Source organism: Ptychodera flava, chromosome 9 (genome assembly GCF_041260155.1).
Source record: "Ptychodera flava strain L36383 chromosome 9, AS_Pfla_20210202, whole genome shotgun sequence".
Lineage (NCBI taxonomy): Eukaryota > Metazoa > Hemichordata > Enteropneusta > Ptychoderidae > Ptychodera > Ptychodera flava.
In genome coordinates this window covers 10,151,576-10,165,487 of record NC_091936.1, presented here as the reverse complement: position 1 = coordinate 10,165,487, position 13,912 = coordinate 10,151,576, and the positions used below count along the sequence as shown (strand labels likewise).

Below are 13,912 nucleotides of genomic sequence, written 5' to 3'. Positions count from 1 at the left end.
ATGGTGGCCCCATCTTTTTTATATTTGATTATTCTCATATGCCAGAATTCAAATATTCGCGATAACTTTTTTAAGTCTCCTGGTCTTCAATATGTTGCTCTCTGGCCTGTATGTTTCACTGCCATGAGCGTCATTTGACCCAAACTCTTCTTCAACTACCGTGTACATCAGAGTCAGAGCTATCTCTGTCACTGTTCAGGTATGCAGTAAAAGTGACACTACAGTAGCAGGGCAGTATCTGATAGTGACACTGCCCGTAGGCAGTAGCTCTATTAACTTTGATAATTTTGACAATATTTTTGTTCAGTTTATACAACTGAGTTCTTGTTCTACTCCCTACAGCATGTTGAACTGTCTAGTATTCATCTTGCTATCACAGCCTGTGTATATGCGTACCATGCATTTGTATCACTGACAACTGACTGTCAGTCTGGACTCTAATTACATTATCACCTAATACATATTTATATATACAGGCTTTGTCGACAAACTGAATATTGTGTGTTTGAGCATGCTGTAGGGAGACAGCAAGAAACTGTAGTTGGCATAGAAATATTGCAAAAATCATGAACATTTCCAGCTTCTGCCATGTTACTAGGCTTGTTTGTTTTTTTACGACAAATCATACATGTGTAGATTTTTTCGAGATAAAAGTCATGAAATGTAACAAAAGGTTCTAGATTTTGTTAAATAATTACTAACATTACAATAATTAATATTCGATGACATAAAAATGGTATTCACTTTCATTGAATTACCTACAAAAACTTTGAATTGGAAAATGTAAAACATAAAAGGGAACCAAAAAGTGTTCAAGTTCCCTGCTACAGGTAGAGCAAAATTTTCAAGTCCCCCTCTACTACCCCCAAAATTTTCGAATCCCCCTGAATTCCTCCAGCACCCCCCCAACCGTTTTTTTGTGAACGCAGCCTATGCTTTTATTCATCTTTCGGACTTGGTCGAAGCTGTCCTTGCTCCATATCAATAAGCATTTCAACGTGAGCGCAACCTCCTGCATCTGTCATTTCCCGTCGAAGTTGATCTGCTTAATGTCACGTGATTCAGCTAATGTATTGTCGACAGAACAAACAATCCGCGTCAATTCTCCAACTTGAACAGCCTCTGCCCTTAAAATGAACTTCAGACATTACAAGCAAATTACCTGAACAAACTGTTACTGTTATTGATTTACAATCGACTTCGACTTCAGTAAATTAGGTGACAAGAAACTTATTTGAAGAATTCCACAGTTTTTATTCAAGGATGCGACGAGTTAAGTGATACAGTCTGTTGTGAGTCTCCAGAGTCTCTCTTTCTTATGCAACAAATGAAAAAAAAAAACAAAAATGGAAATTCAGAAATGTTTAAAAGTGGTCAGTCCAGATAAATTCTATAACATCTGTCCTCCAATCATCCAATCAAGCTGAAGATTGCGCATTCTTGTGTCGGGTCGCCGATTTTAGTCACGCGATATTCGCATGCATTGGCATCAAAGCTCACTTCACATCCGGGCTCGTAGTCATAAGGATACGGCTTACTGTAAAAGAAAGGCATCAAATTTGATGGAACGTGGACTGATCGATGACCAATTTTACACGATGAAATGATGTAAATGAATAAAATAACAGTATATGCGAGAATGAAATATTCTGAGAAAGAGTTTTCAGATAAAATTAGTTCATACACCAGGATGTTTCTCTCTACTGCGCAGTCGCACAAATTGCGCATTCCAAACCTCTTGCTGCCCTTTACAAGTTACTGACAGCGCGAAAATCGCGCCGAAAACGCAGCAAGCAAACACGCCCATATGATGGTGACCCAAGCGCATATAGTGTATACCAGGTACCTGTGAATTTCCTGTTGTTTCAGCCCTCTACAATGTCAAGTCTGCCCCAAAATTTCGATGAATGGGGCAGAAATTGCTCCTTCAGTGAACATACAGAGAAAACAGCGTTACACTGGATTTGAACTTAATCGACCTGTTTTTTCTAAGTCATTTGAACTGTGATAGATCCAATACTTTTTGATGAGAAATAAATGAAAAATGCACTATACAGCCAAGTGTGTTGTGTATTTTCTAACTATGATATAAATGTGTATAAAATGATAGATTGAACAGCGTTGGGATTTTCTTATCTTTGAACGTTGACACCGTTTTTTTAATCGTTTTTTTTTTATTCAGGTAAAAAATACTGAAATTATCGATCTTGTCTCTGATACTTGTAATTGTCAACGTTGAGAATTTAACATTGGTTGCCACTACTGCATCATTTGCTAATCAACTTTGCTTACGGTGTGTATTGTAACGTCTAGTGTCGTGGCCTCTTACCTGCAACAGGTTTCCATGAATCCGTTACTATCACATGAACAGCGCAAACAATGCCACGTTGTTTCAGTATTGGGAACACAATCTGCACCTGAATGAATAAGATGGTGACAGGATAAAAGCGTTTTCAGAACGAGGATATGCAAATTATTGTTCTCCCAGATTTGAAGCATTTTGCAGATTACGGTATAGACCACAACATTCTGAGACATAATGTTCTTTCTTTGGTCATAATTAAGAAGCCACATTAACACTACAATGGAATATACATGAAAACTTGTCTTCAATACATAGTGTGCAAGATACTAGTTCTCTCCCTGTATCATTGATGTCAGAGTTCCTGTTAGCAAATCTAAACTGTAACTTTTCCAGATTATTACAATACTTTTCTGATCAACCACGCATGTTGGCACAGTTTTAAGCTGTCAGAGTAAATATAAAGGCCACCGCCTTATTCTTGTGAAATTTGGAAGAAGAGAGTGTACGATGGCAGGGAGGTAAAATAATGATAGTGTCCTTGCAGTGTTCCTTATGACATCTACACTACGTTTGGACCAACAGCAACACAACAGTTATGTTCGTTGAATTTTTAAGTCAACAACAACAACAACAACAACAACAACAACACGACTAATAAATGTAAACAACAATACAACAACAGCAACGTTGGAAGAGAGTTGCATCGGTTCAAATAATGATAGTGTCCTTGTAGCGTTTCTTATGACATCCACATTACTTTTGAACCAACAACAACACAACAGTTATGTACGTTGAATTTATTGGTCAACAAAAACATGACCAAAAAGCATAAACATGATAAACAGCAGTACAAACAACTACCAGATGTCTGGGTACCCTGTGACCTAATCTGTAACCTTTACTATACGAGAAAAGTAATTAACTTAATTACAAAGCCCTTGATAGCAACCAGTGATACCGGTATAATTTGCCTAGTATATAATAGAAAGTGTTAGTGACGTGCCTTACCGTAAACAAGAATTATTATCAACTTACCCAACCTGCTATAGCAACCACAGTGGCAAGTTGCTACAAAGACAAAGGTAATAATGATAGCACATCCAATGAACTTCATCGCTGCTGTAATATTAGTCTGCAAACAAAATACGCAGAGTCAGGGTTATACCGATCGCGGTACTAGTATTGGTAGCTAAAATCTGGTTCACCGGATATGGACTGGTACGGTTCCTTCATTTCTGTTCCTTCTTTTCTGGTGATATTTGCACAAGTTGCTTTCAAAGTGCGGCAAATGTAGCATCTATAGGACTCGGATATATCAATATATACGGTAGTGAAAATAGTGCGAAGCAACGTCCATTTGGTGAATTTGTTTCAATAATATTATGTAACCATTAAATAACAGAATGTGTCGGTTCTTTTTCCGTTTGTACTTCAGTGCTGAAAATCTGATTACTTTGGCGGCGCTTTTCCTTAATCATGCATTTGTTCTCAACAAAAATAACTGAGAAGCCAGTATCAATTGCAAAAGAAAAATTTTGGCGGATGCCGTTTGGCGTCAACTGAATAGACTCTGAGATCCCTTCCACGCTGGATCGAACATGAAGCAATACTGAGATTGACAGATAAAGTCATTCTATTTTTTTTCATAACATAGATATATCATTTTGTCCTGGAAGTATGGTACTTTTATTATGAATATCTGCATATGGCAGAGTTTAAAAATTTGCATCGATTCTGCTTGTAGTTGACGGTGAAACAAAATGCCAATGACGTAGTTTTCCAGATCGCCTCCTGGTAAATTTAATCAGTTTGGCAAAATTATCACAAAATATGTTTGAAGGCTGTTATATCAATTTTGCTTATTTTCGACCATGACCTAAAATTTGGAGGGGAAAGTACAGCTGTTCGTAACTGCCCTCCCACTGTCATACACGGAAAAAGTGCCCTCCCACCGAATTTTGATGCCCGCTGCCCTCCAGTAGGCCTATCCATGGTCTGCCCACTCTCCACTCCCCACAACAGTTCAAGCTACCCACTGCCCTCTCCTCACTACTGAAATTCCCCATTGCCAATTTGATGCCCACTGGGTAACACAGATCAACACAAACCGTGCAAGTAGTTAGTAGTATACCTTGGAACATTGCTCCCTCTAAGTTAGGCGCTTAATCTCCCCTCAAGTTCTATTATCAACTACGGCTTTCCCCTCCCTGCATACGTATTTTCCGGTACCCACTGTCAAAAATTTTCTCCCCGCCCACTGAAAATAATGAAATCTTCCCCTCCACCAACAGTAAATATCGAGTTTTTCTCCCCGCCCGCTGATTAGTTTTGAAATTTGCCCGCCCGCTAAAAAACTGCTCACGAACACCTTTATGCACGAACAGCTTAGTTGGCGACACCTGAATTATGAACCTACCTAACTCACCGATTATTTAATGCGTCGCCCTCGAACCAAACTTGTACAGACTAACGTCACTTCGATCACAAACTCCTTGTCAGTGATTCGATGAACAAGTTCCAGGGCCGAACTTTGAGTTTGTAGCGAGAAGGGTATCACAGCCAAGCAAAGTGGTGACTAACCGACGATGAACGCCTGTATTTATTCGTCAGTTTACTATACTGAACTGCCTACCGATGAGACAAGGCTGTCTCTCCAAGTATGCTTGTCCCATTTCATTTAGTACAATGCCACATAATTACATCATCTTAACTCCAATCAAATACCAGGAAGTCTGATTGTTAGTAAACAAGTCGTGTTTATTAAACACATAGGCCTAAGGGCCGTGAATAAATAACGTGTAGAAAGAAGGCGTGCTATTGGTTACAATTCAAAACAAGGTCACAAAAACAGTTTTCGAAACAATTCAGAACAGAATAGACCACTTCCATACATAACTTAAAAACATCCTGTCTTTACCTTCATGAGAAAAATACGAAGGAAGTTCATTGTGGAAGTTCATTATCTTGTCACGTTGAAGTTCGGCCATCTCATTGTGGAAGCTCATTATCTTGTCACGTTGAAGTTCGACAGATGGCCATCGAAATGTTTACTCCAATACGGTGAACGTTCAAAGTAGAAGTTCATTATCATGTGTGTAACTTTGAAGTTAGGTCAATGACCACCAAGAGGAGTGTTCATATCAAAAGACAGAGAGTTCTTAGTATCAGCTTTGTAAGACTGTGAATTGATACCTCCCAGAGAATGAGATAATAACCCACAGTCATGTGGTAAGGCACGTCAAGAACTAGGTTTAGTGTAGTGTATTCAATAATGCTGATAGAGATTCTTCAGACATCATGAGAGAGAGAGAGAGAGAGAGAGAGAGAGAGAGAGAGAGAGAGAGAGAGAGAGAGAAATCATGCCAGAAATTTAAAGGCATGACAGACACACAAACTATCTAGCATGTGCATTGCCCTTCACTATTTGATACATTAACACATGAATCAGAACAATAGTAACAAGTCATAATCTACATCATAGTCGTAAGCTCCATGAGTTTGAATGGGTGACAATATATTATTTTCACAGTTCAAAATAACTACTTCATTCGAATACTTTTGCTATGTGAAAGGCTTTAGAGTTCAGATTAATCAGAAAAACTACTCATTGGTTTTCCTATTCCTATTTCCGCCGCACAAGGCCGACTCATGATATGATCAAATAAATAGTTCTCTTAAAACAAAAATCGAGATAATTGCTTCAAATGATATTCTCTTCCGCTACTGTTTCAGTACTACGATTATTTACCGTAAACTTGATTCAAAATAGTACACATATTCACAAAGTTATTGTATTTTTGAGATCAAAACATCCCCTCGAAAAGCTTTGTATCACTTTTTATCCAGTGGTCTAAAATTTATATGAGATCGTCGTCTGATTTCTGTAGAGCAAGGAAAACTTTGTGGATAGCCTAACTTACCGCCACATGTACCAAGGTACTTCATTAAAATTTCGGAAATTAAATCAATCAAATATATGCCTAACATCCGTACAATATCCGCAAACTCGCATATATATCTGAATTATTTGCTAAATTAAATTTTATTATACAAAATTAAGATTGGCGGTCATTTTCTGTCATATTTTCACAGATATGTCAAAATTTATGAAAATGGGTTGTATCGAAGTACTGGGTTAATTTACGATTTCAATATTTCACTCAGATATTAATTAGCTCTCCTAGTCCACCTTAGAATTTCGACTTTTCACGGTCATTTAGTGACATTACAATTAAAGACATTGACTTTGACCTCAGTGGTGTGACTACGTCATCGTTGCTGGGGAACTTGATCCCAGAAAACTCCCCCAAAAGCGATATATAAGTATGAAATTGCTCCTAAGTCACAAATGAGCGAATAGCTTTCACCTCCACATCAGCATAGCATTCTTTGGTGCATCACAGTTAGTTTCTGGTGTGTTCAGATACGGCAATCGGTGTATTGCTTGTGAATCTTCGGATAGGCGTTTCAAGCATGTGTTGCCGTCATTGTTTACCCATCCCGATAATACTGATGTCTCCGTCCGAGTCAGTGTATGTGTTGTGAAATATTCTAGTGCGTTAGGGGGCCCTACCTTTCCGTGTTGTCGTACGTCGCGCAATTTTCAGAATTTACAAAAGAGAAACATTTTCTGCTAAGAGCAGTATAATAAAGTTTCGGAGATACACTCAGGGAGTCGATTTCAATTAGTCTCAGTATTTAAAAAGTATTATTAGTATATTATAAAAGTCTTCACCAGATGTAAGCCAAAACTTCAGAATTGTTTTACCTGTCAGCAATTTTTGTTTTACTTGTTGGCCCAACAGGTACTTTTTATATATAAATTGTGAAAAGACAATAAAACTGGCTTTCGCTTCTTGTGGCTTCTTTCTTTGTGTATAACAAACAAACCATAAAAGCCGTGAGTTTAGTGCCCTTTCTTTTGCTGTACAGCCCAGGTCACATAGCTTTGGCAATGTCAAATTAACCGTATTGGGAGACGATTTTCTCAGACTATAATTAATACCAGTAATTATTCTGTCAGGGTTTTTACAGTATCTCAGGGATAACATGAATTCGTGTTTTTTCGAGGACGCCATCCATTAAATCCCAAGTCTGCCTCAGATGTCTTGAGGGAGAATGTAACCGGCAGGTAGATTGAGGATGGGAAGTACTGTAAATAGCATATTCGATGTCATTTGTAAAGAAGCACATCAATTATCTTGATTGAACAAATGTCATACATACAAGGAATCGATATTTAGTCATGAAAATGCGCTCTGTAGTCACTCTTAGTCAAAACTTGAAACGTTTTTGTGTTTACCAAGTAATGTAGAACTTTACTGTGACAAACTCCCAGCAAAGAGATTAAAAAAATACGCTGTATAAGGCCTTTCACTATCATATCCGAACAGTCACTGTGTGAACTGTGGCTGCAAACCACAACTATATGTAGGTACGACGTATATCTGCTTTAGTTTTTTTACCGTCTTCCAGATTAACATGCACGCGAGTGCATATTTTCTCATACAGAAAACTGATAACTTTAGAGACCTTGGTTTGATGACGGATATATCAGCAGCGTTTAGGCTGCATTCACAAACATCTCTGGAGGGGGGCTGAGAACATTTAGCTAAGAACATTTTGCATTCCCGGCCTTCTTTTTTGGGTGCTACTCATGGAAATCCGTGTTACACTTTGACTTTATCTTGGTCAGAGAAGCAAGCAGAATAATCTAGCCGACTGCAAATTATACCATTTCCTTGCGGCAAAGATTTCTAAAACGTTCTCCACAAGTGAGCTTGAAATATAGGAAATCAATAAACCAGAAAATAAAACTGTAAGCAACACGAACCCTAACACACACACACAGTCAGCAGGAGACGTTCGAAATTATTTTTAGTCATTTTCTCGATGCGTAATCCAAGCATGTTGACACAGGTTGTTGAACAAATTTTCAACAAGGCTATCCAACCGAGTATTTTTCATTTTAAGGAAAATGACTACATTATGCATGCATTGTGTAAACAAACAAAAATGCCACACATGTAGGCCTACCCTAGAGCCGGGAGGGCTTGCTTGTACAGTAGTGCCAAGGCCATACTTTTTTGGGGGGCTGTTTTTTCGGTAGATTTATTTTTTATTTCGATAATGCAGTTTCTCTTGTTACCTAAGGGGAAGGCGTGTTGTTGACAAGTGATGACAAAATACTTGGCCCACTGCACTTATAACTTCTAACTTGAATATACTAGTAGCGATGTGCGACGCGCTGCGCCTAAACATAGTGCTAGCACAGAGAAACATGGCAGAGTCGCAACGGGTATTGTTTAAGGCGTGAAGCGGTTACGTAACCCATCCATGTTCGTCTCGCCTCAGGTTGCTCTCGCCTCTCTTTTCCGAAGAGTGCCGACCATGCATCCTTCGGTAATTTTCGGATTTTCGCCAATTGTTAAGCGAAAGTATGATCGGCAAAGTTTGTGTGGTTGTTGTTGTGTGGTGCTGAGCGGAATAGACGTGCTGGCGAAAACAGGAGTGTTTTGAGCTTCAGGAAAGTGAGTTTTACCGTTTTAAAAATTTCTCTCATATTTTTATGAATATATAATGAGTGTGTTTGAACCAAATTTGAAAGTCTTTTATCGATACTGTCTGGTTTTACTCAATGGTTTACGGTCAGTCATACCGTCTTTTACACGTGCGTCAAGGGAGGACATGTTTATGAAACTGCTGGCGTGTTATGTTTTGATTGGCGTGAAGCAGTGTTTCTGGCCAGAGAGCTCACAAAGTAACTATGATTGCTACGCGACTGGCAGTACGATGCCATCTCGTCGTATTTTTTGCAAATCTCGTGTAATTATCAACCACAAAAAACCCTCAAAAACATTTAACACCTTTGAAGCTCATTTTAATATGAAAAGCCAATAGTCTACCTAGACGACCATGGAACAAAAGGCATGCAGCGTTTCCAGTCTGTCCACAGGGGGCTCTTACTCCTTGTTTATTTGTGACTGTGTTTGTTTGTGTGTATGTGTTTGTGTTTGTTTATTTGTTTATTTTTAATAAAATAACAGCGAAAAGCTGTTTTGTTAAAAGTCGCGCCAGCGGCTTACTGATTGCGCATGCGCATATTCATAATATACTATGCGAGTAACCGGAAGTGTACCCTACTTTCATGGGCGCCGCCATGTTTTTTTGAGTACTCGTAAATAAACAAATACGAAACGTGCGAATTATTATCTTATAATATGCCATTTATAAAATATATCTCTCTTATTAGCCAGTAAGTATTATTATCCACCTTGTCGCTGATGCAAAATATTGTTAATATCACGCATAAAAAGTAATGACGTAATGGCGCCGCGTGAGAGCGACATACAACCACGACGTGTAAAACTTCTTTGGATTTTGCTCTAAACAACGATTACTAGACACCATTTTCCAGACTCAAGGTACTATGAATATGTTGTTGATAATATTCTTGTATTTAATAGTCCAAGTCTGTGGTTTTGAAATGGAACGAAGATGGGAAAGAAACGACGTGAACATCATGGTGGTTCAGCAGCAGAAGGAACGATGTATCGGTGAGAGAATTCAATGGTCGAGATTTGAGTTATTGGATCTGCGGAAAAACCGAACATATTTATCACCAGAACAAGTAAGGTTATTGAAGGAACTCAAAATTCATAAAAGACGTAAGAGGGGGCGACCTGGCGGAAAGAAGACCAAAGAAAAAAAGGGAGTCAACTTCGCAAATCTCCGTTTGATAGAAGCAACGAATAACTTGGTCATGAATAATTCCTGCCAAGTGAAAATATCCACCTGGAATGCACACTCAATCAAAAACAAACCTGATTTACTACGAGACTATTTGTTTGACAACAAAATAGACATCTGCGTAATAACGGAAACATGGCTTCAACCAAAAGACCACATCTGGATAGAATGTTGTGATTTGAATAACAACGGCCTGTGCATGTTGTCTTCTTTTCGCGGGGATAACAGGAGAGGTGGTGGATTGAGCTTGGTCACGATGGCCCCATTGGTTTCGGAATCGATAACATCAGCCACGTTAAAATCATTTGAATATCATCACTGGCGGGTGAAAGGTAAAGATCTGGAGTTTAATGTATTAGGCATCTATCGACCACCGTATAGTCAAGAGAATAAGTCAACGGTTAGTGATTTCATAGATGAATTTCTAACCTTACTGGAGTCTTGGCTTCCAGCAAATGATAATATCATTATTGCGGGAGATTTTAATATTCATATAGACAATAAAGAAGATCCTGGTGCGTGTAGTTTCATTGACAGTGTGGAAGCGATTGGACTGAAAATCGGGGTGGATTTTGCAACCCACAAAGAGGGTCATCATCTTGACTTAATAATCACCGAAAATGTGAGTCGTACTGACATCCATACAGTTAATGCCGGCCCATTTCTCTCTGATCATAGAGTTGTAACAGGTGTTCTTAGTAGAGATCGCGAAGGGGTTATGAAGAAGAAGGTTGAGAGCAGAAACTTTAAGAAGGTGAATAGAGACGATTTCATTAACGATCTACACTACATCAATTTAGCTACAAATAAGGATGCTGACTCTATATCTAACCAGCTTCGTAACGAATTGGTGACGATCGTGAATAAACATGCCCCAAAACGTATAAAAGCTGTTGTCGAGCGGAAACACCACATCTGGTACAACGATGACATAAAAGATCAGAAGAAATTACTTCGAAGTAGAGAAAACATTTGGAGAAAGTATCGCCAACCTCACCAGTGGATTGCCTATAAGCGATGTAGGAACACTCTGCACTATATGATCAAAGCTGAAAAACGAAAATCGATAAGTTCTAAGATTTTGGAGTCAAGATCAGACACTAAGAAATTATACCAAATAGTAAACACCTAATTGGAAAAAAAGATATCAACCCAATGCCAGAAGGAAAATCAAACGAGGAACTAGCAAATGATTTTGCCGATTTCTTCCTGCAAAAAATACTTAAGATCAGAGAGTTGTTAGCAAATATAACAAATACATCCCGCCATATAGAGAAGTCCCGTCTCTCCACCAATTCGAACCAGTAGATGAGGATACTGTTGAAAAAATCGTCAAAGAAATGCCGACAAAGTCCTGTGAGCTGGACATCATACCAACAAAATTCCTAAAAGACGTGTTAAAAGGAATGGTTCCACACATTACCAAGTTGATTAATGCATCTCTACAACAAGGGTGTTTTTGTGAAAGAGTGGAAGTATGCAGTGGTCAGGCCGTTGCTTAAGAAGACTGGACTAGATTTGATTTCATCTAACTATAGGCCGGTTAGCAATTTGGCATTTCTGTCTAAGGTCTTAGAAAAAATAGCGTTACAACAATTTAACGAACACTGTGAACGGTGTCAACTCTTTCCAGAATATCAGTCAGCTTACAGAGTAAATTTCAGTTGTGAAACTGCCTTGCTCAAGATAACTGACGATATTCTGTGGGGAATGGAGGAACAAAAAATTACAGCTCTTGCCGCAATCGACTTAAGCGCAGCCTTCGATACAGTGGACCATGAGGTACTGCTTAATGTATTAAGACAACGGTATGGTATCGACGGACATGTATTGGAGTGGTTTTCGTCCTATCTGAGACCTAGAGGTTTCAAGGTATGTGTAGGCAATGCCTACTCTGACATTAGAAACATCGACTTCTCCGTACCACAAGGCAGTTGTGCTGGACCAACATTATACAGTGTGTATGCGAGTACTCTGAGAAATGTGATACCAACATCAATCGACATACATGGATATGCAGATGACCATGCCTTGAAACGTCTATTTCAAGCTAAGTCTAGGAGTCGGGAAATCGTGGCATTGAAAGATCTTGAAGACTGTTTAAAGGAGGTTAAAATCTGGATGGATGAGAATCGGTTGAAGATGAATGACAGTAAAACAGAATTCATATGCTTTGGGTCAAGAGTACATCTGCAGAAGGTTGTGTCGAAGACGTTAACGGTCAATGAATGTAACATCGAACGGACGCCGGTGATAAAACACCTTGGTTTTGATCTCGACGAACATCTGTCGATGAGGAAGAACATCTCGAGGAAGTGTGCAATTGCCGCAGGAAATATACAAAGATTGAAGCTAATTAAACAGTACTTGAATCTTGATGCAAGGAAAATCATAGCATCAGGCATGATTCTTTCACATTTGGACTATGCTAACTCTCTTTACGCAGGACTTCCGGAATGCGACATAAAGAAACTACAGCGGATTCAAAACATGGCAGCTAAGACCATCCTGGACAAAAATAAATATGACAGTGCCACAGAATGCTTGAAGATTCTACATTGGCTACCTGTGCATCTCAGAATTGAATATAAAATATGTTGTTCAATGTTTAAATGCAACCGTAACGAAGCACCAGAGTACTTAATATCTATGCTAACTCCGTCTGTAGTCAGGCGTGTAGGACTTCGGTCAGGTAGTAATTCTGAAAGTTCGTACGAGATTCCAAGAACATTTCGTAAAACCTTCGCAGATAGGGCATTCAGTGTTCAGGGTCCAAGAAGGTGGAATGGATTACCAGTAGGTTTGAGGAAAGTAGAAACGTACAAACAGTTCAAGGCAGACCTAAAAACTTACCTTTTTGGTAAATTCTAGGCCTGTATCCATTAGATGCAGTAAGTATATGTACACGGGAGTGGTTTCAGCGTTGGACAGTTAACACTTAGTGTTATGAACACGTTTGTACCTTTTCATCCGATGTTACATTTTCCTACTCTGTATTGATTGTAAAGCGGGTTGGATAATGGTTTTCGTTGACTCTCCGCTATATAAACTAACTAATTGTAAAAAAAAAATTGTAAAAAGTAGAAAAAGGTTGAAAACTTGTGCATATGAACGGGGCATACACAAAGAATGCTGGGATTGAACTTTAGAAAAGCGCCCCCTGTGTCAATAACTAAATTCAAAAATTGCCAGTTTTTAGACAGAACGCTATAGTTTTCAGCTTGCAAGTGGAAGGTGGGCAGTGCTGCTACCATTGCTATGATAATGATGGCATAATGCGTCCCTTGTTTGACACAATAGGCTGTTATCATGGTAAAAATTGCCAATTTTATCCAACATTTTCACACATTACAGAAAATCTATACCTGCATAATGCTGCAGGGTTTGACGTCGTGTACGTACGTGAACTGCTTTCATCAGAGGGAAACTGGGCATAGTTGTCATACAAATGTATATGAAGTAACAATTGATCTATTTTATCATGAATCAATACAAATAACATTGCCAATATTAACCCCGGCGCGACACCAAGGGCTGAGCCCTATATAATATTATTTGTCAATAAAGAACAGTTTATTTATTTGTTTGTTTGTTTGTTGATATGTATTTCCTATGGTTTAACCTTAACCCTAACCCTAACCCTAACCCTAACTAACCCTAACCCTAACCCTAACCATCGGAAATACATATCAACAAACAAAAAAACAAATAAATAAACTGTTCTTTATTGACAAATATTAACAAAACAGCTTTTCGCTGTTATTCTATAAAATAAACAAATAAACAAACACATACACATACACACAAACAAACACAGACACAAATAAACAAGGAGCAAGAGCCCCCTGTGGTCTGTCT

General features: G+C 38.6%; 1 protein-coding gene and 1 long non-coding RNA gene across 2 annotated transcripts; one reads left to right on the top strand and one right to left on the bottom strand.

The window, feature by feature from the left end:
• Positions 1-1,230: 1,230 nt before the first annotated feature.
• LOC139139941 (uncharacterized) lies at positions 1,231-4,980 on the bottom strand. The gene is made up of 4 exons (XR_011553910.1): positions 4,731-4,980; positions 3,341-3,437; positions 2,330-2,417; positions 1,231-1,537 (listed from the first exon to the last, which is right to left on the bottom strand). It is a non-coding gene; the product is annotated as an uncharacterized lncRNA (long non-coding RNA).
• Positions 4,981-9,827: 4,847 nt separating this feature from the next.
• On the top strand, positions 9,828-11,186 carry LOC139140147 (uncharacterized). The gene has a single exon (XM_070709204.1). It carries the CDS (start codon positions 9,828-9,830, stop codon positions 11,184-11,186), a length of 1,359 nt encoding a protein of 452 aa, XP_070565305.1.
• Positions 11,187-13,912: the final 2,726 nt, after the last annotated feature.

What these genes read in the sequence shown, in the direction of transcription:
- LOC139140147 (XM_070709204.1), top strand. Translation starts at nt 9,828, where the DNA reads ATGGTGGTTCAGCAGCAGAAGGAACGATGTATCGGTGAGAGAATTCAA.